The sequence below is a fragment of the Danio rerio genome, chromosome 24, assembly GCF_052040795.2.
Source record: "Danio rerio strain M-AB ecotype USA chromosome 24, GRCz13ab, whole genome shotgun sequence".
NCBI classification, from domain to species: Eukaryota; Metazoa; Chordata; class Actinopteri; order Cypriniformes; family Danionidae; genus Danio; species Danio rerio.
This window is the reverse complement of record NC_141044.1, coordinates 4575211-4595454: the sequence shown is the minus strand read 5'-3', so window position 1 is coordinate 4595454 and position 20244 is coordinate 4575211. Positions and strand designations below refer to the sequence as shown.

The 20244-nt window shown below is 33.8% G+C and overlaps 1 protein-coding gene and 2 long non-coding RNA genes across 9 annotated transcripts in view; 1 reads left to right on the top strand and 2 right to left on the bottom strand.

Moving 5' to 3' along the window:
* Window positions 1-1653: 1653 nt before the first annotated feature.
* LOC147830979 (uncharacterized) lies at window positions 1654-5081 on the bottom strand. The gene is made up of 2 exons (XR_015524696.1): window positions 3835-5081; window positions 1654-2684 (listed from the first exon to the last, which is right to left on the bottom strand). It is a non-coding gene; the product is annotated as an uncharacterized LOC147830979 (long non-coding RNA).
* Window positions 5082-6864: 1783 nt separating this feature from the next.
* ccny (cyclin Y) overlaps window positions 6865-20244 on the bottom strand; it is a 52015-nt gene continuing 38635 nt past the window's right edge. For 4 of the 7 annotated variants that reach the window (XM_087309060.1, XM_087309062.1, XM_087309061.1 and 1 more), the window contains 4 exons: window positions 18575-18694; window positions 13284-13450; window positions 9903-10065; window positions 6865-7602 (listed from right to left, as the gene is read on the bottom strand). In XM_087309060.1, the coding sequence (XP_087165186.1) occupies window positions 7486-7602; window positions 9903-10065; window positions 13284-13450; window positions 18575-18694 (567 nt within the window). In that variant the 3' untranslated portion in view covers window positions 6865-7485. Of the gene's footprint in view, window positions 7603-8850; window positions 8903-8938; window positions 10066-13283; window positions 13451-18574; window positions 18695-20244 lie in introns of those variants that run through there. The other 3 variants (XR_015524682.1, XR_015524681.1, XR_015524683.1) reach the window with 3 other exon arrangements.
* Window positions 15995-19877, top strand: LOC147837933 (uncharacterized). Its single transcript, XR_015524701.1, has 3 exons — window positions 15995-16920; window positions 17184-18093; window positions 18134-19877. It is a non-coding gene; the product is annotated as an uncharacterized LOC147837933 (long non-coding RNA).

Below are 20244 nucleotides of genomic sequence, written 5' to 3'. Positions count from 1 at the left end.
AATTGCATCCTGTTTTTAAAAGCGAGTAGGTGGAGAACAGATTAATTTTATTCCTGCGTGGAAGAGACAATGCAAATCAGCGTTTGCAAGCCAAACCAAATTTGCTCTACTCAACACACTTTCTGCATTCTGTTGCGATTGACATTTCAGAACAGATGATGCAATATGTCCCAGATGGCTATTAATACAGCCTAAAATATTTCAATCATTCAATCTTCCAAGACTCTTTATCTCTGTAATTGGATTAGCAAACCGGCTCTGCTCAAATAAAGGCCATTTCAAGGTAGCAAGCAGTGGAGTAGTTCACTTGGGACACATTTAGAGGTGCAAAGCCGAAGACTTAGGTTGTAAATGCACATATCATATGCTTTAGTTTGCTGGTATAGCTATTGCGTTATTTTTGGATGCGTGTCATTGAACTTATTGAATACAATTTGACAAAAATGGCATTATTTGGCAGGTTTCAAGAGAAATCACAATGAATAGCTCCCCATACAGGCTACTACAGCTTAGCATACATTTCACGCACATATATACACACACACACACCACTTTAAAAGACATATGGTACCCCATTTTATAAATATGTATAACTGTAATAATTAGATTTTGAATATGCAAAAATAATATGAGATTAGTTTCTGTTATAACATAGCATTTCTACTTTGTTTTGTTAGCATGTCCTTGGCTAGTTGGCTAGATAGATAGATTGATCACATTGGTTGCTTGTTTTATAACTTGCTAACATGTTAAAGCTAGTTTCTATGTTTATAAATGTTGCCAACATCATCACATTGCTGTCATGGTTTGGCATGTTGTTGAATGTCATATGCTAGTAGTTATACTTTTTTACATATGATATGCTAAGATGTTTAAATGTTAGGTAATATGTTCAAATAAACATCTAGCATCTAATAAAAAATATGTTTTAAAAATAGTGGCTAACTTTTTTTTTTACAGTTAACAGTTTCAGTATTATATTACGTATAGCATGTTTACACAACGCTATCTTGATTTAATGATGCTAATATTTGTTAGCATGTCCTTGTCGCTTCACTTGAGTACACTTTAGTTAGATAAATAGTTTAAAACTCTTAACATGTTCTAGCACATTGTTAACATTTGAATACATTGCTAACTGTCAATGCTGCTAACATATATAAGCTATATTCATGCTATATTGCTAATACTAGCTAACCTAACAACAAGTTAAAGCAAGCTAGTGATGTTTACGGTTTACATTCATAACATCTATAGCATTTCTACACACTGCTGTCATGATTTAATGTTGTTAGCATGTCATCGCTAACATTTTTACACACTGTTATCATGATTTTATGATGCTAATATTTGTTAGCATGTCCTTGTCCCTTTATTAGAGCACACTTTTGTGAGCTACATAGTTTAAAACACCTAACATGTTTTAGCACATTGCTAACATTTGAATACGTCACTACCTCTCAATGCTACTAACATGCTAAAATGTCAATACTAGCTAACTTAAAAAGTTAAAGCAAGCAAGTGATGTTTACACTTTATATTTATAACATCTATAGCATTTTTACACACTGCTGTCATAATTTAGCTATGTTAGCATGTCCTGGGTTATCTTGTTAACATGTTTTCCATTAATCAATCAACCAATCAAGTCGGTTTTATTGCAACTTTTAAAAGTTTATTCATGTGGCGGTTTCTAAACATTGCTTCTGAACTGGGAGCATCAGTTAAAAATCATAATCTGAGAACAAAATAAACAAAACAAAATTAATCTGAATTAAAAAATGCATGCGACCATTACAGCCTCCAGCTCCTGGCGGACGAGTGCAGGCTCACTCGGTTAAAACAGAAAGAAGAATAAAAACTAAGATCATAAACAGGAGATAAGATTCAGCCTTTGGCACACTGAAAACACATACTGAGGATCGGCTTGACCTTTGGAACAGAAACAAAACGACAACAACAATGTATTATTCATAAAAACAGGCATACAACCAGTGACTTAACATAAAATAAAATAAAAGTCACAACTACAGCAGTTCTCGTTCTCTGTCACAGGAAACCACTTAAGAGTAGAAATGTTCCGAAAGACTTGGTAATTTCCTAGAAATTGCAATGAAAATGAGAAATATTACACAGAGCATAGTCGGAAAGAGCAAGAGAGAGAGGTATTAAATAAGAAACCAAAAACTCTATGCAGAGGTAGAGTTCAGTGCTAAAACGCTGCTCGCCTAGGAGCTCACAACATCTTCATATCCAACGCTGGGCTGCGTCCACAAATAAATACAATAATACAATCTTCAGATGCGTTTATTTTTATCAGTCTTTCCATTTCTATCAGTCTTTTCCATTTCACGATTTCGTTTTCCTCCCCGAAGACACTTTTCTGGAACTTCTTTTTCCCTGATTTCAAACCGTTTCCAACACTTTGAAAATGTGCAAAGGGAGTCTAAAGCACCAACAGGTCTTCCTCAAAAATAATTACTTTGGTAAAACTTCCTTTATCTTCAGGAAATACACCAAAAAAAATGTCTGTGTTCATTGCCGCTGTCTGTCACATGTGTCTAGTCAATTTTACCCCCAGAATTTAATGAATTAAGAATAATTCAGCCTTTTGACCAACCATTTTTTTCTTGAAATGCTTGTTCGGGTTGTGTAGGGGAAAATAATACAGTAAAAAAATAGGGCTGCACAATATATCGAGAAATTATCGTTATCGTGATAAAAGTATATGCAATGTACATATCGCAGACACTTACAAAAAAAATCATTATCAGTTTTGTCAGTTTAGAGGATAATTCCTATGAGTGTAATGTATGATTTTTAAAAACCCCACCCCTAAACCCAACCATCATTTGGGGATGAGCAAATCATACTAAATTGAATGAATGAGATGTACGAACTGATACGAATTAGCCTCTAAACCAGAATGTTACATATTTCCGTGAAATAGCTTCGGATAAATTACATATATCGTACGAATGCAGTTGTACAATAATGTCTGATTTTTAATCATGCCCCCAAACCTCACCCCTAAACCCAACCGTAATCGGGAATAAGCAAATCATACTAAATTGTACCAATGAGATACAAATTAGCCAATAAAGCAAAAAGTTACGAATTGCCGTGAGGTAGCATTGGATTAATTACATATATATCATGCGTTGATTATTTATCCAAATCTGACCAATCAGGTGGGGCCTTTTCTATCTTTAGCCCCACCTCTCCAGTTTTCCTAAAGCTGAAAAGAAACACTAATTGGGAGTAAAATGACAACAAGCCAATAAGTATCAGAATATCCGTTGAGGTTTTTTAGTCATTCGTGGTGTTTTAAACTCTAAATGTTTGCACTGTGATAGTTTTATTTTTGTTTTAATTAGATCAGAAAAATGTGTATTACCTGTTTTAGTATGATTATTACATATATATATATATATATATATATATATATATATATATATATATATATATATATATATATATATATATATATATATAAATATATAGTTTTTAATTGTTAATAAAATAACCTTTTGCAACTTAGTAATAAATACTGTTAACGCAGCACTCAACGACATCGCATATTTTCCCACTATTGTGCAGCCCTAGTAAATATTAAACAATACAGTAAAGACATGGTGCTAAAGTAGGCTTCGTTTTTTTTTAAGCAAAATATAATTTGCTAATTTTCTTTAGATTTTAAAAACAAAACAAAAATCAGGTTGAATGTGTTTATCACATCGTCTACTTACAGTATTGTATACAGATACACAATGTGTGCACTATATTTAGATTAAACAATTTCCTAAGTAAAATTATTAAGACTTTTTAGGGCACAGGAGATCAAATCTAAACAAAAAGTGTATGTGTGTATATATAAAAAACATTGCCTTTTATCATTGCTTTTAAAATGAAAAGGGGAAACAAAGAAAAACACAAGCTATTGCAGAGTTACATTCATGTCATAACCTTGTGAAATTGCTTCATGACTCTTTTGTGGCGCAGATAAAAAAGACTGAACTCGATTGAGAACAGAAAAATACAAGCAAATGCAAAAATCTATGTCAGATCCCAGAAGATTACCTCCTATCCTGATAAAACAACCAACGTGTTTCTAATTTTTAAAGTTTTAATGCGTCATCGTCTAGAATTTGTCAATGAACAAAAGTGAATACTGGTCACATATAAATATCTCTCAAGATCATATTTCAGGTATGTTTAAGTATGTACAATATACAAAAGATATTTTTTGGAAGTTCTAATTTTCAATGCGTTTCTGAGTGAAAATGTCTGTTATGGTGATCACGCACACACACGCTCACACACACGCACACACACACACATCTGATGGCGTGATTCAACACTTGTTCAGAACTGGGAAGAACCGATTTTAAAAACAAGTGACGTTCTTTTTCTAAACACCTCAATGTGATGAATTAATGAGAATGATTTGAATAGTCTACATGTAAGGCCATATTCCCGCTGAAAGCAGGCACCACAGGCAATGGCAGTGGAGACAGCAGAAATTTCTCTCTTTGACCAATTTAATTCAGTCGTAAGTGACAAAATAAAAAACACAATCGGTCCGACCAATTGTATCACAATGGAACTATTCGTTTCACCTTTAATGACTTGTTTGTTGACTTGTTTGTTTTGACAAAAAACATTGATGTTAAATGTCATCTGAAGGATATGGGAGGAATAAATAAAATCAAACAGTAGTTGTGACTTTTTACCTCACAATTTGTTCTCCCAGATTTCGTTTTTAAATTTATGTCTTATTAGGGTGTACTGTCACGAGGCACGGTTCCTTGAACTTTGCCAAATCGCACTTGTCCCCCTTCCACCCCTTTCGACAGCCTGCACTCACACTGCATTTTACCTTCCGAGCCAGAGCACGCTTCCGTCATCGATGATTAGACTGTTCAGTTTAACAGGAAGAGAAGCGATCTCGCTCAACTCTGTGGACATTGCTTTAGTTATATTGTTTTGTATTATTTTTAGTCGTTTGGGTTACTATTTTACTTTATTTTAAGTACAAAAATGAATAAAATAAAATATATAAATCAATTATGAGTAAATTAAAATTATAGATATTTTTAATTACATTTTTAGGTAAAAAAAAATAATTATAAAAAGAAAATATATAAAATAAATTAATTAAAAGGGGAAAAAAATGTAAAAAATAAATGTAAATAAAATGGATCAGACTAAAATGTGCAAATTATGCATTTTCCCAATCAGATCGTTGAAGATTAGTAAACAGTTATAAAGGATATTTTAATTTTTGAAAAATTTGAGATTTAAACTTGGATTTACAAGACAAAATATAACACTTGTTTCTTTATATCTTGCCGCTCTGAATATTAATGATATCAGTTGCAAGTTGAATTAAAAATATAAGCTGCACACTGATGATTATTAAAAATAGATCAATGTAAACACAGAAATGAAAGTTTCCAATTAAAAATATTGAGATGTAAGCTTACAATTGTGAAATAAAAAGTCACAATTTTCGTATTAATATTTTCGATTCCGTGGCTGAAATTATCCCATTAAACTTTTATATTTCAGCTGCAATCTTACACATACTTTCTGGAATAAAGTACAGTGCATGTATTGCTTTGAGTTGGCAAATAAGTGACAGCATGAGTTAATCAGACGTTTGTTGAAGTGAAGGACGAGGCAGATATTAAATTTAAAAAGTGTGTTGAGAGTGTGGAGATTACAGATGTTCATGGTCATTGAGAAAGGAATGTCATTGTTGGCTGTGCAGCAAGAAGTGTTTGATTTCAGTATTAAAACTTCCAACTTTAGTCTATTTCCACATTGTACATTTTCAAACCAAACTCACTTAACGTGGCGTCCAGTTATCAAAACATAAGGTTTAAAAGGAACGTCACGTTGAAACACATTGTGTATACAAAGCCAACTTCCAGATTTCTTAGATAATAAGACTAAACTGTGAAAAATGCCGACAAGTGGTTTAAAACTGAAAAAGGGGAAATCAAATCAAATAAATAAATAAATATTTGTATTTTGTTTTTTATTAATTTTATTTTATATATTTTATATTTTTAACTCTATTTTAACAAAAACAAATAGTAAAAATAAAATACATAAAATAAATAAATTGATAAAAACTAAATGCAAATATTTATTTATTTTTAATAAAAAAAATTTTATATATATTTTTATTTTTTACTTTATTTTAACTAAAAATAATACAAATCAACTATATCAAATAAAATTAATTAAAAAAATAAATATATCACTTTATTTTAAGTAAAATAATATTAATAATAATAAAATATCACAAAATTAATTAAAATGAAATACAAATATTTCTTTCTTTATTTTTAATAATTTTTTATTTTATATATTTTATTTTCTATTGTTTTTAGGTAATTATTTATACACACACACACACACACACACACACATATATATATATATATATATATATATATATATATATATATATATATATATATATATATATATATATATATAATTTTTTTATTAAAAAATTGTTAAAATAAAATATAGTAAATAAAATTAATTATAAATAAATATTTGTAATTTGTATTTTTTTGTCATTTTATTTGATAAAAAATAATTAAAATAAAATGTATCATGAAATAAAATGAATTATAAATGAATATTTGTTTTTATTTTTTGTAATTTTATTTTATAAAAAATAATAAAAATAAAATATATTAAATAAAATTAATAATATAAATATATATTAATTAAAATTGTAATTAATCATTAATTAAACATAAATACAAATATTTATTTATTTATTTTTGCTTTTTTAGGTAAAAAAAAAAAAAATAATTAAAAGGGGAAAAACCGAAACAAAAATTTTGGTACAAATAAATTTAATAAAATAAATCAGACTAAACAGACGTCCAAATTATGCATTTTCCTAATTGGATCGTTAAAGATTAGTAAACTGTCACAAAGGATGTATTAAATAAAAAAATAATAATAACAAAACAACAAAAGATAAATAACCGTATGAATGACTACAATGGTGATAATTCCATTAGCTCACAGCCATTTTGGAGGGAAATACTTTAAAGGAATGTTTATCTCATAAAGACATGGTTGTGGTTGTTTTTTTGGCCATCTTGACGCATCCTTTTTAACCTTACAAGATCAAGAAACACGTTTTCGAAACTTCCTCACCTAGAATGGCAAACACATAATGACACAGCTGGAGGAATGCTTTTCCAGTCACAGGCGTCTTTTGGGGGGGTTTCTCCCTCGTTTTCCTCTCCCTCTATCCTCTAAGCCACAGGTTGGAAAGTGATCTTTCTGTGTGTGTGTGTGTGTGTGTGTGTGTTTGTGTGTTTGTGTTGTATTTACAGCAGCCATCTGACCAGCAGGGACACAGAAACCTCTGGCTCAAGAGTCTTGTGGAGGTGCTGAGCACGAGTGTGTATGTGTGTGTCTCGTCAAAGTCTTCAATGTCCACTGTTATTAGGATATGATGGCCGGTGACCATCTGACCACTGACAGGTTATCTGCACTCACTGAGCGTTTCTTGGCTGCTTTTCTCAAGTCTTTATATTTGTCGTCACAAAGCCTGGATATTGCCTGGAAGAAACACAGAAAAATGTAATTACAAACATTTTTTTATTGAAAGAGGATGGTTGCAAAGGTTATTAAAATTTAATCAAAAAAGTAAATATATTTAAAAAAATCAGTAAGAGCTTTATTGCCAGGTATGTTTTCATGATAGAAATTTCCACAGTGAAACAGAATGACAGTGACAGGATAAAGACGTAAAGGAATTTAAAAAAAAAAAACCTAATATGCAAATTTGACAAATTTATGACCAGTATATTATTATTTATACAACAGTTCTGTCTGGTTTTTAAATCTGATTGGCTGATAACCATCCGATATTCTGCCCGTAACAGCACTTCACCACCTTTTCACCCTACACCCTTGTATATTACTCTGCCCACATACAGCAACAAGCAGAGGACACTCTACAGTTTGACAAATATTCCTGCTGTTGGACGACATAATGTACTTTTGAGGCTTTTTTCAGCGAGAATGTAGTTGTTTAGATTGCATCTATGCAGTTTATTTGTAAGATTAGTGCCTATTTTAAAATATTTATTATTTCTGGGCGGCCACCAGCTTGCCATGCTGAGTAGACCAAAGACGGTTGATGTGTCTATCCACAAGATGGCGACAGGACCGTATAATAAGCCCTTAGAGGATTAATACAGCGTAATTTCTAACTACAGCTAATTAAATCATTAGTAAACTGGTAAGTTATATTCTAAGTCGACCTCTCTCTCTTTTGTATGTTGTAGTGTTGTATTTATGGCATTTAATTGTAGTCTTTTAAGTGTGTGAGATGGGACTTGCGTATCAGGAATCTGTGTTGTGTTGGCAGAAAGAAAGAAGAAATGCTTGGATGTGTTTAGCGTTTTTCCTTATCGCAAACACAACAGCAATCTGGTAGTGATTGCTCTGCTTGTTTTGTAGTTAATTATTGTTATATACCGATTGCAACAGAGAATACTGTAGACTGTACTAGACTGTAATACTGTAAGGAGATATCTCTGTAGACTGACAGAATTTCATGTCACGATCAGCCTTATAATCTTAAAACGTCAGCAAAGTCACCTGTTTTGTCATCACTTTAGACATTACGCTAGAGAGTCATTCAAACACTAGCTCTAGAGTGACGTTGGTGAATTAGTAACAGTTTCTGCTGTTCTGATGTGAATGAATGGCGGAAGAAAGTAGTTCCTAATACAAAAGGGTTTTTAGGCTCTCCATTTTTGATTTTCTTTTTTATATACACGATTGTGTCGTCTAACTGTCGTATAAATGCAATATCACTCGAGTAGCAGTGCCTTATGGCTGAATATCAGCACTGGTGGGACAGTGACTTCCACCAGTGCTGATATACAGCCATTTCGCACTGTTATTGCTCATGTATTAAAGTGCTTTTAGCATTTTACAGGTCAATATATCACAATAAAATAAACTTTGACTGAAGTTTCTGAATTTAAATAAATTTAAAGGCATAATTATAGTGCATATTTCAGTATACTTTCATAATCAATGTGGTATTTCTATATTGAATATGGTATACAGAAATACAAACCATCCACTGTAATTACTCAAGGTGTTTCCCAGGGCTCTGTACCTGGCCCTTTTCTGTTTCTAGATTATTATTATTACCATTATCTTCTGACTTCTGAGGGTAGCTGAATTTAGCAAAGTATGTCCATACTTGATGCACTTTGATCTGTCGTAAGACTCCATCACCTTCGACAATAAGTGGAAAAAAAAAACAAGCTCCGGCTTGTCTCGGTTATTTTCAAAATGACAGCCGATTGTGTGTGGGAGTTTATAAAGAGCACTGGTGCCGTATGGAAGAACTGGACCACAAACATCTGACTGACTGATTTGAGCCGTCCACCCACAGATCACTGACACTAGATGGGCTGGTGGGCTATTACACCAGTGAAAGAAAAACAACTGCGCACACACACAAACACAACTGAACTAACTAACATCATTAGAGTCCTGGTCTTCTCAAGACTGTAATTGGGCAGCACTGAGGCTGAATTCTGGCAAAAGACACACGTGGGGATTCGGACGAGGTAATTATTCGGCCTCGCTTCTACCAAACCAATTGGACAATGTCACGATCTTCCGTATTTGTGAAAGTTTCAACAAAGCAAGCTTTCTTGGTCTTATTACTTATAACTTCCTGGAACAGTTTCAGTATCGCAATCTGCCAAGATAATTGAGCTTTTTCTTCAAGCCCTAGAAATTGTAGCACACTGGGGATGCGGATGAGATCTTGAGTGACAATCTGAGATAAACATGTGTGCTAATGATCTGGTGTGGTATCGACCCCATACCTCCAGTTTCTGGGCTTTATCTCTGCTGAGAGGCTCCAAGGGAAAGCTGAGGTTGTTCGCCTCCGAGAGCGAACGCAAGTCGAAATAGTACTTGGCGTAGACACTCGATGGGACGTTAATATTGAACTGCAGCAACTCCAGAAACTGCCGCTCCAACTCGTTCCTGGTGGGAGAGACATTAATAACATTATAAATGAATTGAAATGTCACTTTTCAGCATAAATTTGATTTAGTTTAATTTAATGGATTTACATTATATAAATAAATTGTACAGACGCAAAATATTTGATCAGAAGTGTATTTTAGTTCATCATGAACTTTTCAACATTATTTATATTTTGTTTTTTGCATTTAAACAAAATAATAATAAAGAAAATAGCTATAGTAATGCTACACTACCTGACAAAAGTATTAGTCTTGGTAGTAGTCTTAGTAGTTTTGGAAATAATGAATAATCAAATGTAAAATAGCACTGTAAAGTCTTCATCATAATAATAATTTTATACATTTAATCTTCATTTAGTTACAAACTAAAAACATTTAAACTCTCCCGAAATCCTTAAACAATTTCAGGCCTTAAAAACTCATGCAAATTATAAATTTGTCCTCTATTATGGTTATATTTTGCAACTGTGACTCCTGCTGGAAAAAAAAAAAAAAAATCAACTTTACGTTGCAGATCCTGCGATGTGACTATTGCGCAAATGCACACTGCGATATTGATGCTGAAATAATATATTGTGCAGCCCTAGTTCATTAGACTGTCATGGCACCTTGATAATCATGAAAATGAAATTATATTTTAAAAATTAAATCTAATAAAATAAAAAGTTAAATAAATACATTTAATTATAAAAAGAAAAGAAATGGACTAAATAGATGTCCAAATGATGTATTTTAAAAAAAGGTTAGGATTAGTAATTTGTCAATAAAGAATGCTTTAAATGAAAGTTTAATGAAGCAACAACAGTTAAATAGCAGTATATTTTGACTACAATGTTGACTTCATAATACGATCAGCTTACAGCCATTTTGAAGGGAAAAACTTTAAGTAATGTTCATCTGGAGAAGACGTTGTATTTTTTTGACCATCTTTACACATCCTTGAGTGTCCATGAAAAGGATATGAATTAGATTTTATGCATGCTTATGAAAACTGTTATTAAGTGTTTTTTGCTCAGTTATGTCATTTTCAATGCTAAGGTGTCATTGTTTACTAAGTCAACATAGCTTGTCATAAATCAGTCATGAACATGGTTGTCATGAGGCCATTATAATTAAGTCATGAATTTAATAACAGTCCCATTAACATTTTTTTCCCTCAACTGTTAACATCAACTTGTTATTTCCATCCTGAGCTCAACTGGAGTGGTACAAATTTAATTTGTCATTAATTACCAATGACGCTGTTACAAATTTTTTTTTGCAAAGTATTGAAACTTTAACTGAGTTATTGAAAAGTCAATCATCCATCAAAAAGATATCAGTAACATATTCATAGCACAATCATTATTTTCATGACAACAAGTTATGTTGTCTTGGTCATGTCAAGACGGGTTATGATGAATATATATGAATAAGTTATCATATCTCAAACATGTCATCTTTGCATTTAAAATGGCATAACACAACATGTCATGTCATGATTATAAAGGTTTCATGACAGTCTTATTAACACCCCATTCAAGTAAAGTGTTAACCACAGCCATCAATAAATAAAAAAAAAACAGTTGTTTCATTTTAAAACTCACAATAAGACCAAACCAAACCTCTAATCTTATTTTTTATTCATACTAAACCTCTTATGCAAACCCCAAATTTCTCACCACTACCAAGCCTTCCTTCCAACCACATAATTATTCCAACCAACCAGCTAAAGATAGCTAACAGTGAGGCCTCTGACAACACAAAGACAACAAACACCCACTCTCTAGTCCTCCAACACTGTTTGCAGTGTGACTTGAGGACAGAATGAACATTCGTCACTAAATCTACAGTCAGGATGGTCTTTAAAATAACCAGACTGAGCAGGAGTTAAAAGGGTAGACCTGAAAACATGCATGTTAAGTAGGGATATTTATGTCAGGTCAATTTCATAGTAGCTGTCCTTCAGGATTATTATATACTGTACTTTAAGCTCTGTAGGATTTAGTTCTCTAAGAATGTCAGAGGGAAAAATTAAGGCAGTTAAATACACTGTTTGGTTTGGATCTCTTCTTTGCATATTTGCAAAAGAGCGCCCTCTGGCCTCCGGAGGAGATTCAGGATTTGGAATGGAGGCTAGCTAGTAAAAGCTAATCTCAAGAGGCCACAATCTTTAGTGTCCATGTTAATATGCCTGTCTTCCAAGCCAGATACATGGGTTTGAATCCTGCACAGAGAAAGGCAAGTTGAAACAAAGTGGTTAAATTGGTGCTGTGACCCGGATGGAGTTGAGTAATACAAAGGTCAGCTAGTAAGAGATTTGAGAGGAAATCTCACTCCCAGAATCTCTTCCATTTGTTTTTCTTCAGCTTAGTCTCTAATTTATAGGGGGTAGCCACAGCGGAATGAACTGCCAATTATTCCACCATATGTTTTACGCAGGGAATGCCCTTCCAACCACAACCCAGTACTGGAAAACACTCATACACTCACATTTACACATGCACTTATACTCTACAGCCATTGGGTTTATTCAGTTGACTTATAGCACATGTCTTTGGACTGAGGGGGAAAACCTTATCTCGAGAAGTGCAAATGCAATGGCCAATTGAGGCTATGGTCTTTAGCATCATAGTTAGTGTGGCTGCCTTCCATTGCAGAGGGACCACAGGGGTTAAACGAATTATTAATAATAATAATAATAATAATGAAAGCTCCTGCAGCTAAGGGAATCTCTATGGCTCCTATTTTCTTTCCTAAATTAGTTTCATCTCAGAGCGCAGAGATGAAACTCAATAACAAACGCTGTCATGTTATCTTGGTTTCGGAGGTGGATGCTTGATGTGGGGGAAAGACATTTTGTAGGACATTTCTGCAAGGTAATTATACCAAATCATTGTGAAGAAATACTTCAGGTGTTTTAAAATGATAAAAACAACATCTAAATTGGTGTGCAATTAGTTTTATCTGTTAGTTCGACCGGATATCCTATTGTATGTGTTCTTAAAATTATATATATTGTGCATTGTGGAATTTATTGCAGTATCTGTGCATTGAGGAATTTATTGCAGTATCTGTGCTTTCATTATAGTTTAAAATAAGGTTTCTTGTGTCTATTAAGATTTGTGTAAGTGTCATGTCATATCTAGTTGCTGTGCCAATGCATTATTTGACTATTAACATTAGATTTATTCTGATACTGAAAGTCTGCTACTTTGAAAGCAAACACACACTCACATGTCTTCCACAGTGATGTCTTTGAGGATCTGGCAATAGTCCACGTTCCACACAGCCTGATCATCCCACACCTTCGATGCCAACAGGATGGCACCCAAAACGATCCGCTTCCAGTTAGCAGGACAAATATCAATCTCTGCATATGTTAATAATCTCTCCAGGTACACCTATTAAAATAGAGTGAAAGTGCATTACGATATTTATTCCCAAAGACCAAATTATTATCATAAGAATTATTATCCTAATTAAAGAACAATGAGGTCATTACATAACTTGGCTTGACATCAAGTCAGCTCTAATGAAACCAATGTTTGCTTTTAGATTCTGGTGTCTGACCCTTGCTTTTCTGTTTTTGGAACAGGGTTATAGTAGAGTCACTGCAAATATGCAATTACTACAAGACTGACACCAGGTCAGGAGACCATATGCCGGAACACAAACAAACACATGCTCAGCCCACCAACACAAACACCTGACGCTTCACTAGTAACTTAAAACCATTCAGATTTCAAGGCACTAACATGTATCTTGTAAAGTATAAAGATTTTAAAGACTTTCAATTACGTTTCAGCCTCATCATTGCAAGAAACTAATTCCTATTTACAAAAAAACTTGCTTCTAACATACAGTCAAGGCTACATTTGACTCTAGACCTTAGTTCTGCTTTTGGCACTTTACATAAATAAATGAAAACTACATTTATATCCAAGGCCATGCATTAGGTTTATTTAGATCTTTCTTGTCTGATGAACACTACATAAGGAATTTAACAAGAAATTAGCAGATCAAACTGTGCAAAACATGGTGTTAGGGCCCTAGCTGTTTTCATTAAACATGTTGATTTTTGAAAATAGTATTAGAAAACAAAGGATTATGATTGTCCTAGAATGAGAAATATATTTTTTTAATAAGATATCTTTCTGAAAAGCACAAAACAAATGTTAAATTCAAATCAGTTACATTCAAAATGATCCTTCTGTATTGCAGAAGCAGAATTACAGCTTCAGTTTTATACATTCGGTCATACTGATCAGACTGTAAACCAACATTAAAGGCTTGTCTACCATTTGATACCATTACAATACCATTGTAGCACTAAATCAATATATGTTGTACGCCTCGTTACAAGGCTGTTCTTTTGGTGACATTGCTTCGACTTACACGCAGGTAAATGGCGGGTGTGAAACAACAAACTGAGGATATGGTAATGCGCAGTCAATCAATATTGGTGGGCGGGGGGAATCGCACTCCTACATCAAGTTGCAGTCGGTCTCAAAACAACTCCAACTCTCTACTGTTTGTATGTTGTTAAATTGAAAAAAAAGGACTGGATGTGTTTATATCACCCCAATATGACGGTGTATACACTACCTACACACATGTCTGTCCAAACAGCTTGAAAAATCGATTTTTCATCACAGGTGACCTTTAAAAACTTTATTTAAGCAAATCTATCAGTGTTTAGTTATGGAGTGCCACAAGGTTCTGTGTTAGGACCCTTGCTAAGCCCTCATTTACTATCATATTCAATCATGATTTGGATGCAATGTGCAGCTATGCAGTTACAAGCAGTTTTAGCACCTCTTAAAACCACACAATATTTTGAAATCGTATAATTCACGTCTGTAAAAGTTACACAAAGTATCCTGCTATATGTACAAGCTTGTAATGGTTGCCTGCGTAACATCAATAATTCATCTTTGTGTACTTTTGAGGAAATCTACATGCATTGCTTACTGAGTTGAAGTCTGTGTTCTGTTGTCATAGTGTATGTTGTAGCCACGGGTGTCTAGCATTTATAATCACTGCTGACGTATAGGCAAACAAAGACATCCTTATGAATTGAAAACGCATGATTTATAACAGAGACGAGATATTTAGAAGCAATAAACACATTCACACACTCAAGGGAAAACGATGGCAAATAATGTTTGCCCACAGTGGGAAAGAAATCTAATAACAAGACAATTTGGTTTGTAGAAAGTGTCAGAAAGAAATTGCAGGTTTAATTGGTTGTACTGCACGGCCCGTGTGCAGCGGTGCATTAAATATGTGCTTATGAGAGCATGTTTTTGTATATATCTAACCTCCTGCACACTGAACGAGATGAACTTCAGGTATGCCAGCTAAAGCACAAATTACACACCAACCATTCATAAATCACAAGCCACAAAAACACTCTCGGGACAGCGGTCAGCACCTTCTACAAAACACTAACCTGGAGATATGAAAACAGAAAATGTTTTTGACTCAGCTGAACAAGAACTGAATTAGTAGGGTGAAATACTAAAGCAATCGTGACCAGTGTTGGGGAAAGGTACTTTTCGAATGTGATGCATTACAACATTGATTTACTTCTCTAAAAAAGTGACTGTGTAGCTTTTTATGGAAAGTAATGCGTTATATTACTTTTGAGTTACTTTTGCGTTAATTTTCCTTTCCTGGCTAAGGCTTGATCTCCTTCAGAACTTTCAGTTGGTTTTTCACCTTTTTCATCGAGAAGCTCTGCATTTTAAAGCCACCTATATAACCTACACCTTCATTTTCATTTAAAACATGTAGGATAGAATTATATTCTGAGAACTTTCTGAACCCAGAGCTTTACATGCTGTATATACTTTAATACCTTAATGTAGTCCACAAGGAAACTACCTTATTAGTTTTAATATGTTTGAATATGTTGTATGATTATTTTAGCTTAGCTTCTTTTTCTGCTATTTTGTACTCATCCTAAATAAGGCTAGATATGACTGCTATAATAGATGAATTATTGCCAGTAAGACCAATTAAGATTTTCTTTTCTTTTTAAAACGATAAAATATTCCATGAACTCATTTTCAAAACTACATATATTTGCAATCATACGCCATATGAATGGAAATGTTTTAATCGTGTGTTCATCCAATTATAAAGCCACCCATGAAGTTCACAGTGTGTAGTGACTCATAGTTTCCCTTCACTGAAGCACCAGCAGCAGCCAGTCAGATTTCAGCAGCATCTCAGCACCTGTTGTCCCCCAACAGGTCAAGGAACATGCTCAATCTGTCTCCGTCTACATTTAGCATCAAAGACACACAATCTGACAATCTGAGAAGTCTATAATGTCAATCAAAAGCATACAAAACGACTCTGGTGACCCTATATTTTTATTAGTCGAAACACATTTTGTCTTGTCCTCTTTCTGGCCAGGAAACGTCTAGGAAGACTGATATTGAAAGTGACTTACCACAATTAGTACTTAATTTGATGTTCAGGAGTTGTTTTTAGTACGTAGTCAACCATGACTTGCTAGTGATCATATTTAGCTTGTACATACAGCAGGACGTGCAACTTGATGTGTAACTTATACAGACATTAATTGTATTATTTTAAGAGAAGAGGCGCCAAAACTGTTTGTAAATACATGGCAACACATTGCAACCAAAATACGGTTAAATGCGATAGCAAATGAAGACTCAGCAAAGGGCCTAACACAGAGCCTTGGGGCTTTCCATAACTAAGCACTGATACATTTGCCAGAATAATGTTTTTAAGACTTGTAAGGAGGCATACAAAATATAGTAATGTTGAGCTACAATGGTGTAGTGATGGTATCATATGGTAGACAAGCCTTTAATGTTGGTTTACAGTCTCATAAGTCAGCCTGATCTCACGAGAAAACGTAAGTATTTTACGTTTTGCCAGTTTAGTGGCTAATTCGTACGAATTCGTACGAGTTCAGTCGTACGAAATGGTACGATTTTAAAAAGGAGGCGTGGCACCTGACCCCACCCCTAACCCCAACCGTCATTGGGGGATAAGCAAATCGTACTAAATTGTACGAATTAGATCGTACGAATTCATACGAATTAGCCACTAAATGAAAAAGTTACGAATTGCCGTGAGATTGTGTTGGATAAGTTGGTTTACTTCTGACATCCCTAGACTTTGACTCATATATTAGCCACCCGACTCTCTAAAGCAGTGGTCCCCAAGAAAAGTAGTAGGAAAAACAAATACTATGAAAGTCAATGCTTCAAATTTCCAACATTTTTCAAAATAATTTATTTTAGGGTTCCTACTATAAGCCAAATGTTGAATACTCTGGCTGAAAAGCAGAATTTCCATGACCTATAACGAATAGAAAAAGACAACTGTGCCCTGTATTTATTCTCTGTTGACTCCACCTTCACTGTCTTTCCCACATACGTGAGAGTTACGGTGTGGAGAAGCCCTAAAGAAGCGTACCACCCAGACTGCTGCATGCCCTGTGTGTTGTGTTTTTGTTGCAAATTTTAGGAGCAACTAGTGATGTCACGATACTGGAATTTTGAACTTCACTGAAAAAAATGTGAAATTGTTGCAAACAAGTTTTATGTGTTGAATTTAAACAAACAAATTCAATTTAGTAATGTTCAACCTATTTTTTTATTCAGCCCAAATAAAATGTTTACAACCACTTAACTTAAACATTTTTTGTAAATTCAAGGAATTATCTTTGAATATTTTTTTTCAGTGTTCGATACGATACCAAGACAAATATCAATATTCGATTTAATTTTAGTTACTGCGAGAAAACCACACCAAAAAGGACAAGGAATAAAACGGCAGTGAAAAATAGCCTAACCATAACAACAGGCAAAACATGTAAAATATCATAAAAAATTAAAGGCTCAGACAAAAATACATTTTAATAAATGGTAATTAAGTCAAATTTAAAATGACAAAACAAAAATTCCCTGAATTTATATAACTTGGAAAAAACAAATATATTTTTAATATGAATTATGTTTTCAATGTCTGTAATAGAGCTCCTTAATATTCCATGACCGTGGGAAACTCAAACAGCTCTGGAACAAGTGATGAGTTAGTAAATGATGACAAAATGTTCAGTTTTGTGTGAACTATCCCTTTAATACTGGTGTACCGCTAATTATTACCCTATTAACCACAGACTACAGCCTCCATTCTTCTTAATAATCCCAACTAAAGCATTCACAGCCGCTTGTGTGTCTGTGCCTGCTTTAATGACACCTCATAAAGGTATTTACTGAGGACATTGAGAAAGGATGAGTTTTCAAAAGAAGGATTTCAGCACAGAAGAGGAACAGACACACAGGACAGCTGCTGGGCTTAACGCTTGCTAATAAAGCTGTAAATATGACAACCATTTTAACCTGGGTGATGGTAAATCCGCTTCGCTGATGGTAAATCTAAGCCTGTTTTAACTTGTGCTGCCAGCCTATCCCAAAACACGACAGGTGAAGTCTCATTGGGCTGCTGTGAAGTCACATGACTGTTCGCTTACTCACCAGAGTAACTATGGCGCACTCGGCCGTGAGCTGAGCGGCACTGAAAAGCGTTCGGACAAATCTGTAGATCTGTTTCTGCTCCGGGTCGTGCTTGTCGTAGTCTGACGGCACCTCCGATTTCTGTGGGAATCACAGCAAGATTTAGCTGGGGGAAAAAAAACTAGAGAAACTATTGATTTTGTCACAATTAAATTGATTTCAATGGAATCTCTATTGGTCCGTATTGGTCTCTACTGATAACTCCATTGGTGGCATGTTAAAATATAATAATAAATATAGTAATAATTTGTAATTGAATATATGCCAAAACACATTAGAAGCCATTATAATGTACTTGATTTGATTGATTGTAAGATTTTTAATGTTATTTGTAATGGAAACTATTCGAAAGATCTTAAATGGTTCTATTGTCTTAAGAGGCTTCTTTTGTTCACCAAGGCTGCATAAATTGACCAAAACAACAATAATAATTGTATTATTTTTTACAATTTAAGACAATTGTTCATTTGGTTATTGTTTGAAATTTAATACTTTTTGTGATTTACAACTGAATTTTTAGCACAATGAATTAAACAAATCCAGAGTTACGTATCACACAGTCCTATTTAGGGTTGGGCGATGTCGACCAATTTGGCATTGTACGATGTCAAATGGGAAACATCGTGATGAACTATGGCATGGTCATTGTGTCGTAATTTTAACTTCGACAAACTTGGGTTGTTAAAAAGATGCGCAACCAACAGGAACCAGCTTTATCTGAGGTTTTCATTAAAATGACTAAACATTATGTGAGGTTTTCGCTAAAATGAGTACAATCGTGAAAGCAAAAGGTTGAAGAAGTGTACTGACACTGTGACACATAACCTGATAAATTCAAAAGACTGAAGAGTCATTAGTTAGAGTCAAGATTAATTAAATATAATGTTTAACAACTATAGTGAAATGCGATCCAGCCGTACATTCTTGATAAACTGTACGACGTGGACTGCTCTCTGGGGTTTTGTGCTCAAAGCACCTGCTGACTGCTGTAACTCAGACGATCGCATATGCTAGAGCACATGACAGTTTGTTTTTGTTTGCGTGCATGTGAGTGTGTGGTCACGTGTTGTGCGTTTTCAGTGGTATAGTGTGGAGAAGGGCTTTTCAGAAATGCTAAATAAAACGCCAGAATGGACGTGGATCGTTTTTGTTCTAAAATGCCATCTTAAAACTAAAACGTATTCGTGTAAACAGGGTGTTGTGTGTTTTTTACAAGCGGGTTACTGCTGCAACGGGGCATCGTCTATCGACCCAACCCTAGTCCTAATCAGAAAATAATATAAAACTTCATTATAATTAGCTTATTTACATAATCAGCAATAATGCTTCTTATAATCATCAATGCTAAAAAAACGTTCTTTACCAGCTTTAATGTTTTCTGTAAAACTGATAAATGTGACCTTTTATGATTATTTGCTAAAAAAAAAAAAAGTTATAATTTTTTTGGTCAGCAATACAAATGTATTTAGTTTCACTCGAAAAATTGAACAATTTAATGTGTCCTTGATGAATAAAAGTACATGATGTTAACAAAAGGCATTGGTGCTTTTGAATGATACTGTATCAGTTTCCACACTGATATTAACTATTAATGTTCCTTGAGCTGTAGCATATCATATTAATAATTTCTG